The 18,436-nt window shown below is 51.6% G+C and overlaps 1 protein-coding gene across 4 annotated transcripts in view; it reads left to right on the top strand.

Moving 5' to 3' along the window:
* The first annotated feature begins 311 nt into the window (after nucleotides 1–311).
* Galnt6 (polypeptide N-acetylgalactosaminyltransferase 6) overlaps nucleotides 312–18,436 on the top strand; it is a 38,937-nt gene continuing 20,812 nt past the window's right edge. For 3 of the 4 annotated variants that reach the window (XM_041642717.1, XM_041642716.1, XM_041642714.1), the window contains exons 1-4: nucleotides 312–373; nucleotides 8,472–8,577; nucleotides 13,380–13,970; nucleotides 15,477–15,649. In XM_041642717.1, coding sequence (XP_041498651.1) covers nucleotides 13,477–13,970; nucleotides 15,477–15,649 — 667 coding nt within the window. In that variant the 5' untranslated portion in view covers nucleotides 312–373; nucleotides 8,472–8,577; nucleotides 13,380–13,476. Of the gene's footprint in view, nucleotides 374–8,471; nucleotides 8,698–13,379; nucleotides 13,971–15,476; nucleotides 15,650–18,436 lie in introns of all 4 variants that reach the window. The other variant, XM_041642715.1, reaches the window with a different exon arrangement.

The raw sequence follows: 18,436 nt of genomic DNA, 5'->3' as shown, positions 1-18,436 counted from the left end.
CAGGGAGGGGAATTTATGTGTCCACAAGTTATCTGCCTGGGACACCTGGACGAGCCTCTGGACTAGCCACCGCCAGCACGACCCCGGCCGCTGGCCTCAGGCTCTGGGCGCCACAGCCACTGTGGCTCCCGGCAGGCACGCTGTGGCTCGCTGCCCTTGCCGCCTGCGGCAGGCAATGCAGGTGACCTGGGGTAGCCGCGGACCCTGCACCTGGGAGGCCAGGATCTGGAGAGAGCTGTCTGGTTTCCCGCACCTGCCGCAGCCGGGTGGAGCGCCACCCATGACAGGACCCGCCCCGGGCCCGCCCTCCCAGCCTCCCGGTGTGGAAACCGGCAAACTGCTCGGCGACGGCGGCTCGGCCTCAGCGCGATAGGTAAGCAGCAGTGGGGCGCTCGACCCCGCGGTGCCCTTGGACCTCGCAGCCCTGAGCTTCTCGGGGACTCGCTCCACTCGCGCTTGCTCTGAGTCCCGGCTTCCTACTACCCGCCCCACTCCTCTCCGACCCGCAGTCAAATGAAGGGGCCGAGCCAGACACCTCCTCTGGTGCGGTGCCAACCATCGCCTCCCTTGGGGAGACCCCCTCCACCTTTGCGGTCCAGAAACGGGGGGGGGGGGAGTTAAGCGGGGAGCTCCTACTCCCTCTTCCCCTCTCGCACGCCCGGGCGCCTACTGTTCGCTTCCCCAGATTGCGATCACCTCACGTGCTCAAGCGCGGGAAGACCTTCAGAGAGGGTCCTTCCTGCCCTGTCACCTTTGCGCAGAAGGGACAAACCAGGGGAAGCCTTGTTGGTGGGGGCCGCTCGGAGCCCTTGCCTGCTTGATTCCCCCCTTGGCACTTTTGAGGGGTAGAGAGCCAGTTCTGTGGTCTGGTATAGGGACTGTATGACTTACTGTCACCAACTTCCTGATTCTCTTCCTCACTTGTTCCATACCTCATGAAGACTACAGGGAGAACCCTCCTGTTACTTGCCCAAGGGCCAGTCATCCCAGACTCCAGACCACTGCCTCTGTGGACACTGCTGATGATAACTTGCCCACAAAGCTCAAAAAGGAAGCCCTGTCTTAAGCAGGAACTCACTGCAGTGGTCTCAGGGAGAGCTTTAAGGATTGCACTCTGAGCTCATCCCCAGACCCACAAAGGCAGGCACTGGCTGACGTTAATGACTCTAGACACACTAAAGAACCTCCAGGGCTATGTTCACTTAACCACAGATGTGCCTGCATTCCACAGGCCCTCCTCTCCGCCCGACAGGAGAGTCTTCCCTGTCATCAGGAAGGCTAAGAAGGATGAGCTGGGCAAATTCATGTGATGACTGCATCAGGGTTCTGAAATCTACTTCATTCAAATTGTCCAAGAGTCTGCGTCAGCACAGGCATTCCCCGGCGATGCCACGTGCTTCAGGAACCTAGCGGTGACTGGAGAGAGCTGCTTCGGGGTTACCAGGACCAAAGAGCACGACAGGACAGTCAAAAGGAAGTATAGAGCAAGTGAAACCGAGGGAAACTGGCTGCTGGGTAATCACTGCCCACAGCTGGTGCTGCCTCCAGCACCCGGAAGAGTCCAGGAAAGGGAGGCCCCGTGGGTGTCAGGAGATCATAACTATCTTAGCCCAAGTTCAACTGGGAGAAACCCAGACACGGATGCGATCATAGGTTGAGTTCTTGTAGCCACTGTCCGAAACAGAAGTCAGGCTAGGGAGGGGCAGCGCCTTGCTCACCTGAGGCTCACAGAGGGAGGTAGTGGTGGATAATGAAGGCTGCCAGTGGCTGACTCAGCGCTCGCTCCCACTAAGGTAGCTGTTTAACCTTGGCCACATCATGTAAACTCTCGGGGTAAGGAGTAAATGAGGAGATGCCTGTGGAAGTGAGTGCTAGAGCTGTAGGGACCAACCAGACATAAGATGTGTCATAGCTCTGAACAGACATGAGCCTTGGTGTGAATCTGCTTTTTCCTAGCTGTGTGCCCACAGTCAAGCTAGTCACTCTGTGCTTCACTTTACTTCCAGGTAAAACAGAAGGTCAGAGGTGGGCATGTAGCTCAGTTGGCAGAGTGTTTGCCCAGTGCGCATAAGACTGTGGGTCCAGTCTCTAGCATCACAAACACTGGGCATGATGGTGCACGCCTGGAACCTAAGCACTGGGGAAGAAGGAAAATCGGAAGTGCAAGGTCATCCTTGGCTAGGTAATGAGTTTGAGGCCAGCCTGGACTACCTGAGACTCTGTCTCAAAGCAAAAACAAAAACCAAGACCAAACAAAACAAAAAACATAACTTATGTGAGGTTTTTGTTTATTTTTTCTTTATTTTTGTTTTTTCAGATGGGGTCTCTACATAGACCTGACTGAGCTGGAACTCACTATGTAGACCAGGCTGGCCTCAGACTCATAGAGATCCATCTTCTTCTGTCCCTGCCCTTCCCCCCCCCCCCCAGTGCTGAGATTAAAGGCATGCACCACCACTGTATTCTCAGCTTCTCAGGAGGATGCGGCAGAAGGGTTGCTTGAGCCCAGGAGCCAGGCTGAAGCCGAGCCTGAGTGACAGGGAGGTGATCATAGGCGTGTCCTTGTGGCCAATATCTTTGTTGCTTGAAAAAGCAAGTGAAAGATAGTGATAGCATTGCCCTAAACATCCCCTGGGGCTGATGGACGTAATCCAGTGTCCCCAGTTCTGGAAGTGAAGCCGAGTACCACAGTGGGTGTTTGGCTGTGCCAGAGTTCGAGTGAACTTGGCTCTTCATATACCCTCAGTCTTTCTTCTGGAAAAGCCCAAAATGCCCGTTTCTGGTCGATGGGATGAGAGCGAGCGTTTCAGTACGCAAGAGGTCAAGTGCAGGGCAGTGCCTGTCTCAGTGAGGATCTCAATGCTGTAATTGTGCCTTGTGTGGTAAACAAGGATGGGTTCAGCCCAGGGAGAAAAGAGCTTTGAGAATGAGTCCCCTGGCACCTGAGAGCCCTGTGGGGTCCAGTTACTCTCCAGTACCCGGCCGAGCCCCGCCTGAGTCCTAGGGAGAGATGTGAGCAAGAGACCCCTTCTGACCACAGCTCTGCATCTAATGGCAAACAAAACACAGATAGGGAAGGAAGTTACTACACACACACACACACACACACACACACACACACACGTGTGCATGCACATATACATACACATACTCCCCTGCACGCATGTACACTCACACACATGCACACAGATGAGCATACACACATGCACACACACATGCACACACACACACACACATACACACATACACATACTCCCCTGCACACATATACACTCACACACATGCACACAGATGAGCATACACACATGCACACACACATGCACACACACATGCACACACACACACATACACATACTCCCCTGCACACATATACACTCACACACATGCACACAGATGAGCATACACACATGCACACACACATGCACACACACATACATACACATACTCCCCTGCACACATGTACACTCACACACATGCACACAGATGAGCATACACACATGCACACACACACATGCACACACACATACATACACATACTCCCCTGCACGCATGTACACTCACACACATGCACACAGATGAGCATACACACATGCACACACACACATGCACACACACATACATACACATACTCCCCTGCACGCATGTACACTCACACACATGCACACAGATGAGCATACACACATGCACACACACATGCACACACACATACATACACATACTCCCCTGCACACATGTACACTCACACACATGCACACAGATGAGCATACACACATGCACACACACACATGCACACACACATACATACACATACTCCCCTGCATGCATGTACACTCACACACATGCACACAGATGAGCATACACATGCACACACATATATACACACACTCCTGATCACACACACACCTCAGTGCGGAGGGATGGATACCTGGCCAAGCTGTCAGAATAAGAAGCTTGAGAAGCAGGGTTTAAGGGTACAGAAAGCAAACAGGACGAAGTTGTCTGGATGTGTTGTTCACTTTCCTCCATGAATCTAGTGGGAAAGTCCCACGTGAAAAAAGCAGGGCAAGTGAGGAGTGAGTGACTCTGGGGACAAAGATGCACACTCAACTCCTGAGGGCAGGGACACACCTAGGAAACCTTGCTTTCTTTTCTTCTTTGAGAGTTGGGTTTCACGTAGCCTAGGATTGCCTCAACTTCTCCATGTAAATGGAAGTGACCTTGAACTCATTTTGATTTGATTTTATCTTGTGTGTGTGAATGCCTTTCTTGCCTACATTCATGTAAGTGTACCATGCGCATGCCTGGTGTCCATGGAAGGCAGAAGAGGGCAGTGGGTCTCATGGGCTGGGGTCACAGGTGGTTGTGAGGCACTAAGTCCCTGCAAGAGCAGCCATGCTCTTAAGCACTGGGCCATCTCTCTAGTCCCTGACCTTGAACTCCTGGTTCTCCTTAAAGATTGAAAACACAGGTTTGGGCTACCACATCCTACTAGGAAGAGCTCATTTTATTTGTTTTTAATTTAATTATGTATGTGTGCCAGAGAGGAGTTGGGTTCACTGGAGCTAGAGTTGCAGGCAGTTGTGAACCATCAGACGCGAATGCCAGGAACTGAACTTAGGCCCTCTGGGGGAGCAGTGAGCTGTCTTAGCTGCTGAGCCACCTTAGGAAGGGAAAGAGAGCCACACCAAGCATCTGGTTAGCCTGGAAGGTAAATAAATGCAGATGGCAAGCTGACTGCTGGATGAATCTGCCCCGGTTAAACAGCTGTAATCTAAAGAAATGTGGCCAGGGCTTTGCTGATCACGAAGCAAAGGAGTCAGGCAGGTACTACATCTCATCCTCCAGGGCGAGGACAGTTTTTGACGACAGTTTTGGGTGGAGAGGAAGGGCACCCAGAAAGCAGGACATAACCAGCAAGGGCTTGGTTACCTTGGTACCTTGAAGGGATTGAACATCACAGATCTTGGTGTGAACCAGGAATTAGGGGTGCTTCTGGAAGCACTGGGGAACTGCTCAAGTCAGCGGGCTGCTTGCAGGCCTGAGGGCGGTGACAGGTGGAAATTTCCAGCAGGACTCCTGCGATCAGGAGCAGACTGCCCCAAGAGAAGAGAGGGTCGAACTTCAGCTCCCCAACTTCTAGCCCCAGCACTTAGAACCATCTGTCCCGTGACCCCCACCTTGTCTCCTCCTATCCACCACCAGCCAACAGATGGCAAAATTCAGTTCAAACCCTAGGAGGTTAGAGAGGCCCAGCTCCCCCACCCGAGACCCTGGGGATGAAGCCCGAGAGCTGCTGAGCTTCCTGTTTAGTTGCCTGCTGTTCTGATTTCCAGTGGGTTATGCTTGGGGTAAGACGACAAAGGTGTACCAAACGCTTTTATGCCAAACACTGATCCTGTTACACAGTGGTGAGAAACTGGTTGTTTTTTCAGTGGAAAATCTGTTTGGATAAGTTCAGTTCAACATTTTCTGTAAACCCAGAATGAACCAAGACGTGCTAGCCGCAGAAATAACTCAGCACACTGCTCTGGGAGAGCGAGCCCAGCACATTACTGTAGTGCTGGTCTTCAGGAAGAGCCAGAGTGTCCGTGAAGGTGTAACTCAGGGACAGGGGGTGGAAACGTCCCACTGTCCTGGGACCAGAGACATCTGAGAGGGAAGGAAGTCCCTAGAGACCATCGGGTCATCTTCTCATAGTGTGACTGCAGGGGAGGTAAGGCCACTGGGCTTGGTGAAGAGAGCATGTCATCGTGGATGAAGGGACAACCATTTGGCTTTACAACCTTGGAGTGCCCTTCCCCCTCCAGGATCTTGAAACCAACCTGTTCCGTGAGGTCCACCTGCCTACACCAACGCCTTGGTGAGCCAATTAACTTGAGCAAATATCCTGTGGGGATGGTGTGACAGCTCTCTTCCTGCAGGCCACAGAAGGCCACGTCTCTCACCTCCTGGAGGTGTGCGGTTCATTTGCATATACAGGAAGAAACATCATTACGAAGAGGCCACCTGGCTATGGTCTGGGTGGCTGACCCTGCCTTTCATGAGAGCCAAGACCTCACTTGGTACTTCCTAGTTTTGACATCTTTAAGCATGGAATCCCTGAGTGGGAGTTGGAGAGAAGGGAAATGCAGTAAGGGGGTTTAGGAGTGGAGGAGAGGGGCAGAAGAGCCCAGGCCCTGTAGCACCGCCATCGGGAAGGTGAGAGAGGCAGGAGCATAGCAGAGCTCTGAGAACCCAACCCAGGACCTGCTCCTGGGAGCTTCTAGCTGTGTGTCTGGAGTCCAGTGGAAGTAGGCTCACCAACACAAGGCTGCTGCATACCCAGATGGCAAGCTGCTTGTGGCAGCAGAAGGCCACCTAACTCAAACACTCATTCCATCAATAACAGGCTGGGTCACCTACTCATTCAGACTTCGCAAGTGACAGATGGTAGAAATGGCGTGGCCCTCAAAGTCCAGGAGTCCAGGTCTCTAGCAGGGCATAGAGCCACAGTTGACATGGGCAGATTTGTGTCATGATGACAATGAAGAAAGGGGAAATCAGGAGGCCAGAGCTGGAGGTGTGGTTCAGTGGGAAAAGCCCTTGCCTTGCCCTGGCTTAGATCCTCAGCACTGGGGGCGGGAGGAGAAAGAGAGGAAGACAAAGACAGGTAGATAATGGGGACAGATTAACTCTTTAGTTAATGTGAATCTTGTATAACTGATTTTTCATATTACTTTACTGAAGATGGCAGAAGATCAGAGGAGACTCTCCTGGAAGAGGGTTGTGTCCCTGAGTTTTAAATGTGTGGCTACAAAGAAGGCATTTTCCTAGACCTGGACTCATATCAGTGTGGCAGGAGAGCTCAAAAGTCTCCCAGCAGCTTCCACACACGATGGCATCACAAGTGTAAAGTATGTGCCGTAGCGAAAACTACCTGAAAATGTGATTGTTTAACTGCTTACTTCATTGAGAAGTATACATTTTGAAGAACACATTTTAGTTCTTATTTTATTCCATTGCATTGCCCTTTTGAGACAGGTCCTCACGTGACCCAGGCTGCCTACAAACTCTGTGTAGCCATGTGACTTGAACTTCTGAGCCTCCTGCTGTTGCCTCCTGAGTGTTGAGATTACAGATGTCTCAAGTTTATACAGTGCTGGGGTTGAAGATGAGGGCCTCGCGTGGCTAGACAGGCTCTTGACCCACTGAGGTCCATCCCCCAGCCCAAGTTCTGATTTTATATCAAGTAATGTTTGTCACCTTCAGTAAGATAAAGTGTTAAATTTTAATTATTCAGAATTCATAAACTAAAAGCAAAAATAAAGTTTTCCAAAGATCCTTGTTGAATCTGTAGCCTTTACACCTCTGAAGTTACTAAAGCTAAGAGCTGTTCTGAGACGTTGATCCATGCTGTAGTTATAGGTAATAACGGAGAGGAAAATATAATAAAACCATGCGATGCAGTTTTGGGTTTTGTTGTTGTTTGTTTTTGTAGCGCTAGAGACAGCACGTGCCGGGCAAGCACTCTACCATTGAGCTACGTCCCCAGCCCAACTTGGTTTCTCCTCTTCTCTTTTTAGCAGTCGCTCACTGTATAGCCCTGGCCTGGAACTTGCTATGTAGCCCAGGATGCTCTTAAATTTTTAGACATCCACCTGCTCTGCCTCCTGAGTGCTGGGACAAAAGATACACTGCCACTATAGCTGTCTTTTTGCATTCTGGTCTTTTTTTAAATTAATTTTTATTTTATGTGTTCGACTATTTTGCCTGCATGTATGTGTTTTGCATGCATGTCTGCTGCCCTTAAAGACCAGAAGAGAGTTCTGGATCCACTGGAACTGGAGTTCTGAGCACTTGTGAGCCCTCATGTGGGTGCTGGGAACAGAGCCAGTGTCCTCTGCAAGAGCAGCAAGTGCTCTTAATTGCTGGGCCATCTCTCCAGCCCCTTCTAATGTCCCTCCTGCCATATGCTGGCTATTTAAAGACTTTTTTTGCAGTGACCGATTGGAATCAGTATTGGGGTAGCCTGGGCTCTGCTCTCTAGAGCAGCAAGGGAGTGAGTGTGTGCTCTATCTAGAGGAGCCCATCCCCCATGTCTTCCTCAACTAGGACTTGGGGTATCTTGGCTCTGACAGTCTGATGAGCAGTCCCAAGGGAGGGAGAGACCTGGGAGTGGACTCTCCCTGGCAGCCACAGGCTGTGAGCACGGTAGGGAGGGGCATAGGTCCTGCAGAGCCCTGAACTCAACCAGCTACTACATTAGGGGTTATTCCTTTCCAGGGCTCAAGGGCACAACCTCCTGGCCCTTGTTTGCCATGATTCTAGGACTGCGTCTGCATGGAGCAGGAACCCTCGACCCCGAAGCCCTATGGCATCCATGAAATTGATATTTCTCCTGGACTATCTTCCTGCTGCTGGCATGCTGAGCTGACAGTGAGAACAAGTCCTTTCCTGCCAAGTCTAATCACAGGTGTCTCGTTTCATTTCAGGATGTGGTTAGAACCCTGAGGAACTGCAGGTTCCAGAGAGAGCGCTTTAGACGGTCGGACTGGATCCAGAGAGCAGATGTTCCAGAGGAGTTCATTTTAACCCAAGGTCTGTTTCCCCAGGGAAGAGAAAAGGAGTAAAGGTATCCACCTCTTCAAAGTACCACACTCAGCGCCTGGATGAGGGTGCTGGAGTGACGGGTAACTCCAGGAGGCCTTCCTGGAGGAGGTGAGTCCTGGCCTGGCTCTAGCTAGTTACTGCAGTGTTACCATGCCCATGTGTCCAGCTGTGCCCACTCTCATGCTGGAGTGGGAAGTAATCAGAAAACTGTCCTGAGTGCAGGCTACACGGTGGCTCAACAGACCTAGCCCAGGCTACAGAGCTCAGTCTACTCTCGATAGTCTCTAGACTAAGGTCTGCAGCTCAAGCAGAGCCCCTGGAGCTAGCCCTCAGGGTAGCTCAGGCACTGGGAAAGAGCCTCCACACACAATCCTGCTCCTTTCCTTGAAAACTCTGTGAGACCTGGAGGGAACCCTGCCTTTCTCAGCTGTCTGTGCTGTTCGCTACCTTTTACTTTCAATAGCTTGAATAGGTAGTACCGTGCGGCTCACAGTACGGTGTGGGCTCGCAGTACGGTGTGGACTCGCAGTACGGTGTGGCTCGCAGTGCAGTACAGTGTGGCTCACAGTAGGCTGTGGCTCGGAGTTCGGTGTGGCTCGCAGTACAGTGTGGCTCGCAGTGCAGTACGATGTGGCTCGCAGTGCAGTACGATGTGGCTCGCAGTACGGTGTGGCTCGCAGTACGGTGTGGCTCGCAGTACGGTGTGGCTCGCAGTACGGTGTGGCTCGCAGTGCAGTACGGTGTGGCTCGCAGTGCAGTACGGTGTGGGCTCACAATGCAGTACGGTGGGGCTCGCAGTACCAGATGCCATTCAGCACTCGCTCCTCCCTGGCCTGACCTGTAGAATCACCTCTTCCACTTAATTTTGTTTAATTTTGCTTCTATTTTATGCATATTTCGCCTGAGTGTATGTCTGTGTAGCACAGACATCTGGGTGACTGTGAAGCCAGAAGAGAGCACCAGCTCTCCCAGAACAGGAGTTACAGCAGTCATGAGGTGTCATGTGGGTGCCGGGAGTTGAACCTGGGTCCCTAGAGCACCCAGTGTTCTCAGCTGCTGAGTGTTTTCCCAGGACTGCCCCACTTCCTGGGACCTTCACAACCCTTGGGGAGAAGCGTTGAGCCTCACACCCGACTGTCTACCTTTGTGTCCTACCCTAAGACCCAAAAGAGTTTTGCTGGTGCCACTTCTGCCACTGGCAGGGCTGCTCCCTGGGTCCAATCTCCCGGTCCCTCTTACCTGGTCACCCAGCTGCTGAGCAGCTGCTGCTCACATCATCAGCCACCAGCTGTCCTATTCCCCTTCCTAGAATCCTTCCTGGAAAACTGCTCCCCGTTTCTCAAGGGCAAACAGCATGAGGGCTTCACCCCAGCCAGCTTTTGCGCTTCTCTGAGCTCCCACTCCCCACGTCCTGGGTTGCTCACTAGTTGGCCGTTCCAGCTCAGCCTTCGATAATGCTCTTCACTTGAAGCATGCTAAACTTGTGCAGACAACTAAGGTGAACTCGGTGCTTAGAAAATGACACGAACTCGGCCGAAGGTTTTGCATACATCACCTAACCTAATCCTCAGCACCGCCCGAGTTGGGTGTTGGCAACTCCTAGTCTATAGATGACGAAATCAAGGCTTAGAGGGATAAAGTAAATCTCCCAAGGGTCACCTTTGGCTACTAGCTGAGACTATTTTTTGAAAACTGACTGTGCACACTGATAAGAGGGCCACACTTCTGAGAAACCCTGTACCAGCTATAGAGGCGGCTCCTCTAAAGGGGGCCTGAGCCTGAGGTCGCATCTCTTGACACCAGCATCCATCAGCTGGAGACTTTATACTAGCTTAGCTCCCGTAGAAAACTCTTCATATTCATCCTCTGACTGGGGTGCTGCCTGGCCAACCCCCTCCCTTCTCACTCCACCCTCTTGCCCCTCAATCCCCCTCCCTCCTCACTCCACCCTCTTACCCCTCAATCCCCCTCCCTCCTCCCTCCACTCTCTTACCCCTCAATCGCTCCCCATGCCTAGTACTACATGGAAGGTGTTATAGAATTTTAGATTAAAAGCAGCAGCAACAACAATTTCATCTGAAATTAGCAACATGTGCTCATAATCTCAGCTTGTGGGAGCTGAGGCAGGAGATCAAGGGTTTTAGGCCAACAAGTTACATAGTAAAATCCTATCAAAAAATAAAATAATTGCCAGACAGTGGTGGAGCATACCTTTAATCTCAGCACTGGGGAGGAAGAGGCCGGTAGATCTCTCTCTGGGTTCGAGACCAGCCTGGTCTACAGAGTGAGTTCCAGGACAGTCAAAGCTATACAGAGAAACCCTGTTTCAAAAAACCAAAAAGCATATACATACATACACACACATACATACATACGTACATTCATACACACACATGCATACATACTTACATTCATACACACATATACATACATACATACATACATGTTCTAAGTGAGTAAATACAGAAGAAACCACTTGGCCCTCGGGCAACAGGAGTTTGAGCTCCATGGGCCCACCCATATGTACATTTTGAGGGGCAAGGAATTTTTGACAATCTGAAAAATTAACAAGTGAATGTAGAAATGTATTTTAATAGATATATCATGAATACATAAAATATATGTCGATAATGATGTATCTGACACAAAAGATATACAAACCTATTGTGTGTGCATGTTTTTAATTGTCTCTCACAGTCCAGGCTGACCTTGAACTTACTAGGTAGCTGAGTATAATCTTGAACTTCTGATCCTCCTGCCTCCACCTTCTGGGTGTTAGGAGGACGTGTATGCATCACACTCTGTCAACTAAGCTCCGCCCCTGCCACACAAATCTATGATTGTGAGAAGGTGGGCACACAAGCACGCCGTGTCCGTGTGCGAGAGGAGAGCAGCGCTGCAGAACTGAAGATGACCGTGTGATCAGTCCCAGCTGGAAGCGGGCGCAGCTCTGTGAAGAGTGCGTTTAGACACGTGAGGCCTCAGCGTGACTGAAAAAGTCGTAATTGCATAGAATGAACTGCAGGATTATAGCACTGAAATCTATATGCCCTACCATGTGACAACCTCATTGCTTCCTCTCCTGTGCCCCTGTGGTGCTCAAGTGTTGGGAGTAGCTGCTTAAAATTGTCTCCATCTGAGCTGGTCATCCTTCCAGGAAATCTCACATGATACACAGAAATCTTTCACAGCTGGTGTGGACTGGCCACCATACAGAGTATACATGTCGTCTTTCATAGTTGGTGTGTGTTGGCCACCATACAGAGTATACATTTGTATTAATTGATTACTATTGCTATTAGTAAGGCTTCCTTCCAGTCAATAGCCACTGATGATAGTTTTAGGGGAGTCGAAAGTTACGTTTTCAACTGAATAGAAAGTTGACACCCTTAGCCCCTGCATTGTTTCGGGGTCAACTATATTTACAAAATACGTGTCAGACATAAAGACTAAGAGTAGGCGAGGTGTGGCGGTGCATGCCTTTAATCCTAGCACTCATGAGGTAGAGGCAGGCGGATCTCTGTGAGTCTGAGGCCAGACTGGTCTATAGAGTGAGTTTGAGGACAGCCTTGTCTACACTAGCAACCCTATCTCAAAAGAAAGAGAAAGGGATGCTGGGTAGTAGTAGCACATGGGTTTAATCCCAGCACTCAGGAGGCAGAGGCAGGCGGATCTCTGTGAGTCTAAGGCTAGCTAGCCTGGTCTACAGAGTGAGTTCCAAGACAGGGCTGTTAAACAGAGCAACCGTGTCTGTGACTTGTGGGAAAAAGAAAGAAAGAAAGAAAGAAAGAAAGAAAGGGGAGGTAAGATACTGCCCACATCAACATCCGCCTCCAGAAAGAAGAACGCATTTTCTAACTTTCTAGTCCTCATCTGTTTATCTCTAATCGGTATTTCTTTGTACCTCTTTTTCTTTTTCCCCTACCCCCAATAGCCCTGGCTGTCCTGGAACTCACTGTGTAGACCAGCCTGGCCTTGAACTGACAAATATCTGCCTGCCTCTGCCTCCCTAAAGGCATGATCCACCAAGCCCAACTCCTTCATACATTTTTGTCTTTCTTCAGAAACGCTGGCTTTCTTGTTATTAGCCTCTTTATAGCTTTACCGCATATTTATACGCACAGCACCATCTCTAACATGGGCGTATTTTATAGTTTTCAGTTAAGGGAAACACTATCTCTCTGCAGCTTGCCTTTTTACCCCACTGCTCTGGAGCGCTTCAGAGAGGTGGCTCGTTCCTTCCGCGGCTGCAGAGAGCTTCGCAGAGTGGTAGTCTCACACTTCACCGTTCAACAGCTGATTATTCATTGCTGCCGCTTTTGCTCAGTGATGCCACAGACATTCTTGTCCAGGCCTCCAGGGTCACACAAACCAGTTTATCTGACGTGCAAAGTGGGCCAGACGGTGGTCCATGCCTATCTTCCCAGTTCACAGGAGGCTGTGGATCAGGAGTTGAAGGCCAGCCTGGGCTAATTAGCAAACCCTGTCTCAAAAATCCAAACAGCTTGGAATGAGAGTACAGGGGGTTCATGGAGTTGCTGCCCGTCCTATCCTCCAAGTCAAGGCACCAACAAATGTGTTCCAGCTAAGCTTTATTTTAGTGACAAAGTGTTTCCCAAAGTAGTTTCCTCCCAGCAGGAAAGACCGGGACCCAGTTTTCTCATTTATAGCAAAAGGAAATTTAGATGCCAGGATACTGTGGCCTTGCGCGAAGGCACACTCACCTCAGAGTCCCCAGCCCTCCCCATCTCTGCAGTGGCTCATCTCTCTCATATGCCCTCTTTTCTCAGGCTGAGGCCCCAGGCGTGGCCACCCTGGCATAGCAAGCTATTTCCAAAGTGACGTCCAAGACTTGGTACTGACCCTGCTTGGGTCCTGGTCGGGAAGATGAGGCTCCTCCGCAGACGCCACATGCCCCTGCGCCTAGCCATGCTCGGCAGCGCCCTCATGTTCTTCCTCTTCATCCGGCAAAAGGAAGTAAGCAAACGGGAGCAGCAGGCCACGGAGAAACCTTGGCTGAAGTCCCTGGTAGGCCAGAAGGACCATGTGCTGGACCTCATGCTAGGTGCTGTAAACAACATCAGAGATGCCATGCCCAAGCTGCAGATCAGGGCTCCGGACCCCCAGCAGACTCAGCTCTCCACAAACCACTCCTGCCTTCCTGGGTTCTATACCCCTGCTGAGCTGAAGCCCTTCTGGGAACGGCCACCTCAGGACCCTAGCAGCCCCGGGGCTGATGGAAAACCATTTCAGAAGAAAGAATGGACCCCTCTAGAGACCCAGGAAAAGGAAAAGGGCTATAAGAAACACTGCTTCAATGCCTTTGCCAGTGACCGCATCTCCTTGCAGAGGTCCCTGGGGCCAGACACCCGACCTCCTGAGTAAGTAGTGTCCAGAACTCTCAGAGGAGACCAGAGCTTTCCCAGAAATGTGGCCAGGAGTTGTCAGAACGCAAGCCAAAGGGAATTTGAGAACAGGCAGGGATTTCCTCTTCCCTTTTGCTGGCCAATTGCCCTGATCGCAGGGGCTGGAGCTCAGGAGTTCTATGGTCAGGCAGGGGCCATAGGGACCTGTGAGCTGAAACACAGCTGTGGAGGGAACAGGATGTAGAAGAAGAACCCAAAGCTGCTGGCCAGGACCTGGCACAGGGAACTGGGAGGGGCTGGGACAGAGCTGTGGCTTCTGCAGCCCTCAAGATGCTGAACCTGCTACTGCCATCTGGGCCTCTGGTACTAGTTTGAGAGAGGGGACGTACCCTGACTGCTGCTGTGGTAGTCCAGAAGGTCCCCACACCACCCTCTTGGTTCCCTCTAGTGAAGGCCACAGGTCCGTAAGTCATTCCAACTTGAAGCCACTTATGCTCTTGATATTGGGAAGACCCACACTTGGATCTTAGAACCACCCTCCCCTCTAATGTGTATCGTTCCCCCCGTAATCACACTGTGTCCTGATAATTTTTTTTTGTCTTTCACACTTAGCCATTGTCCCTTCTAACTAATGAGTTGGAATCAAGAGGCTCCACTAAAGGTCATGACCTTAACAGGCTGCAAACCTGGGCTTCCCCGGACTTGAGCCAACAAGGTGTAGCTTGGCCATCAGGAACCTCTCAGAAAAGAATGACGTCGGCATAGGGGCAGCCAGAGCAGAAAACTGAGGAGGCTCCCCGGCGGTCTGACAACATCTCCCTGATAAACAGGAGAGCGTCAGGAAACTGAGTCTGATAATGCCAGGACTTAGGAGGCTGAGACAGGAGGATTGCCAATGTGAGACCAGTCTGGTTTACACCGGGAGACCCTGTCTCCACAAAATGAAAAGGGTGGTCAGCTGTGTGTTCCCTGGGATTCGGGTCCCTGACCCTTACGGTGTCTAGATGGCAGGATAGCCGGGTGTCACGCAATGGTTGCTGGGGGAGACGGTGGGGGAAAGGTCCCAGGAAATTGCTAGAGTCAGATGGGAGGAGTCTGGAGAGGGTTTCTAGAGGAAGTATAAACTAGAACTCTTAGGAAGGACCTTTACCTTACTCTGAACATTTGCCCTTAGTGACTCAGCCCTCTGAACAGTCACACCCTGTGCAGTGTCCAAGGTGCAGAGAGAGGCAGTTGTGGGAACAACTGGCCTGAGAGAGAAATGCAGTTGCTGGGAGGGGTGGTGTACCTGAGCATCCTGGGCGTGGCTTTGGAGGGGACTGCACCGAGGGCGGGAGGATGGAGCCACGGATTAAGAGCTATTCCCAAGTACAGGCAGGGAATGGCGATTGGTGTGTTGGGTGTGGGGGATAACGGGGGCTGGGGGTAAGGGAGCTCTAGACAGACCTCTCTTTCTTTCCCCCTGGAACTCCTCCCCTGCCCCAGGACTTAGAGAGTTTGTATGTCCTTCCGTTGTTCCAGGTGTGTGGACCAGAGGTTCCGGCGCTGTCCCCCGCTGCCCACCACCAGCGTGATCATTGTGTTCCACAACGAAGCCTGGTCCACTCTGCTGCGCACAGTCTACAGCGTCCTGCACACCAGCCCTGCCATCTTGCTGAAGGAGATCATCCTGGTGGATGACGCCAGCACAGAGGGTGAGGCTGGCGTGTCTGCATAGGGGCGGAGTCCAGGGGCCCTCTGAGGAGGCCAGGCGGGAGCAGGGCACACGGGCCACATTCCTAGAGCCTAGAACTCGTCCGCACCACACGTGGCAACCTGGGCCTCCGAGGTTCCCTGTTTGCTGTCGCGGGCAACCCTAACTCAGGAGTTAAAAGGAAATGGCCAGCGAGCAGCTCGGCAAGTTAGTGCACTTGGCTGCCAAGCCTGGTGACCTAAATCTGAACCCTGAGACCCACGCACTACCAACCAACTCTACCTGAGTGTTGAGATTTGAGTGTGTGTGTACAGGCGCGTGCAAATACAAACACTAAATAAATAAAGGAGGAAGAGGGGAAGGGAGGGAAAGACGGGGCCTGCTGGGCAGGGCAGGGCAGGTGGCTGGAGGGCCCTCCTGGTCTCCCTCTGATTCTGAAGGCTCCCCCCTCAGAAGCCCCTTCTGTCCTAAATGTTAATAGGGGAGACTGCTCAAGTTTTCGACCTCCCGCCAGTTCCAGAGTGATTGACTTGACCTAGGCACCAGTTAGAGGGGAAAATGGTTCCCTGAGAAGGCTCATGAACCATTCAGAGCTCATGGGCATAGGGCCTGAGCGCTCCTTCAGCAGACAGTGAAATGCCATGAAATGACGGGGACTTGAAAGTCCAACCTTGAGGATTGACTGCACTGGGCCGCTCTGAGTTCCAGCTTCCCTTTTCTACAAAAGGGCTTGACTCCTGCCTATGGGAGGTGAGGGTGTGAGACAGGTGATGAATATGATTTGTGGGCTGCAGGGGATGGAATGGCGTCGCAGGAGAGCCCCCTGTGAGTTTGTTTTCCTCGCCGTGTGGGAGTGTGTAGCCCTGAGATGTTCTGCCTGGTGTGACTGTGACTGGCTGACGATGGAGGCTGTGCTGGAGCTGGGCCTGGAAGGATTGTTAATCCCAAAACCACTACCACAGTTTCAAGCCAAATCTGAAGCAAGCTTTATTTAAATACCGGCCAGGTGGATGGGCTGTGGCTAGATTCCTAAGAAATGGCCCAGAATCACAGTTTGTGGTGGTGTAAGAAGGAAATCCCACAATTCATTGCATTTCCCATCAGGTCCAATCAGAGGCAAACATATATCCTGAAGTACCTCCATCCTGTGAACCTCCTGCCCATCTGTGGTCAAACACATCCATGCAGATGGGTCAAACAAAAACATGTGTCTTGCTGCCTCCCATAGACAACAGTTCCCAGCATTGCAGGAGCTGTCTGTCCTGGGGCAAAGGGCTCACAGGTCAGAGGCGTTTTTGTTTCATGGATCTCTGAGGCACAGTAAATAGAACTTGAAGTGTAACTTTGGCTCTCACAGAATACGTGTCTGAGGAAGGAGCAGCAGGTGGTGGGCGTTCCTGGGAGAGAGAGTAGCCCAAGCAGAGCTCTAGAGACAGGAGTCTGTTAAGGAGACTGAGGGTGGCTGCAGTTTAGGTTTGCCACGGATCTGAGAGTAACAGGATGTGGAGGTTTGCGCCTTGTTGGGATGCTGTGTTCAAACCAAGGACTCTGTAAGCAGGTTCTCTCTATCGAAGTCGTAGTTTCTTGGCCCATCGCTGTGACCAAATACCTAACAAGGGGCTGGAAAGACGGCTCAGCTGTTTGGGAGCACTGGCAGCTCTTTCAGAGGACACAGGTTTGGTTCCCAGGTTAAAGTGGTGGGGAAGTCACAACAGCAGGCGCCTAAGGCAGCCGGGCACACTGCATCCACAGCCAGTGACAGTCTGTGCTCAGCTCGTCTTCTCCTTGTCCTGCAGTCCCGAATGCCAGCGAATGATGGCACCACAGCAGGCCACTCTTCCTGCCTCTCTTAACCGGATCAAGAGGTCTGGAGGGTCATCATTCGGTGATCCCAGAGCCTGTGAAGTTGACAGAATGAGCAATCACACATGTTGAAGTGGCATTCATGCCCGGGCTCAATATATGTATTTAAAAAGAGACGAGGCATCACTGTGGACCCGTGCTCATGCCCCATGCTACAGCCAGAGCCCCCCTGTCTCTCCCAGCTGCTCTAGTCCTGGGTTAGGGAGGATCCTTCAAGAATATGAGGGCAGAGGGAGAGGCAGCTGGGCATAAGTACTACTAAAACCTCTTGTCTAGGGAGCTCTCTCTTTTCCAGGGAAGACTGGCACTTGGCCACACAAGTATCGAGGTAGCAGAAGGGAGGTCTGGTGGGCAAGTGCCTGGCATGTTAGGTATCTAGGAAAATCAAAACAAGTTAAAGGCTCCATGAGGGGAGAATCAGGGCACAGCGACAATCAGACCGAAGCAAATCCAAGTCTAGAAGTGTAAACAGCTCAGTGTCTGCCTGACCTCTGGAACTCACGGTCTCTGGCTCCAAAAGGCCCCATTTCTCTAGCTCACGTTCACAGCACACGTAGCTCCTTTGTGGGCTCAGGCTAGCTCCAGCCCACAGCTGCTGCTGTCCTCCGTGGCTGTCGTATGGTTCTGCAATTCCAAAATGCTGGGGTCTGTGCACAACCGGGCTGTGCCTTCATCAGTAGCCTTTCTCAGGTTCTCTTCTGGGACCCTGACCAGTCTAAGCCTCTGCTGTTCTCTGTGACCCCTTCAATCCTGGGGTTTCTTCTGAAACCGTGGCTGCACCTGTACCGGTGATGTCCCCTGGCCTCTTTCAGCGTCGAGCCTCAGTTCTTCCCCATGACCCCGTTATGTCTTTAAAACCAGTACTCTGTGTGACTCTTCCACATGACCAAGTTCAGCTGGCTGCCAGTGCAGAGGTCCTGCCTCG

This window comes from Microtus oregoni, unplaced genomic scaffold (assembly GCF_018167655.1).
Source record: "Microtus oregoni isolate MIOR12 unplaced genomic scaffold, Mior012 000077F_ref0000221, whole genome shotgun sequence".
Classification (NCBI taxonomy): Eukaryota; Metazoa; Chordata; class Mammalia; order Rodentia; family Cricetidae; genus Microtus; species Microtus oregoni.
Note: the sequence above shows the minus strand (reverse complement) of the source record. Positions and strands in the feature narration are given on the sequence as shown.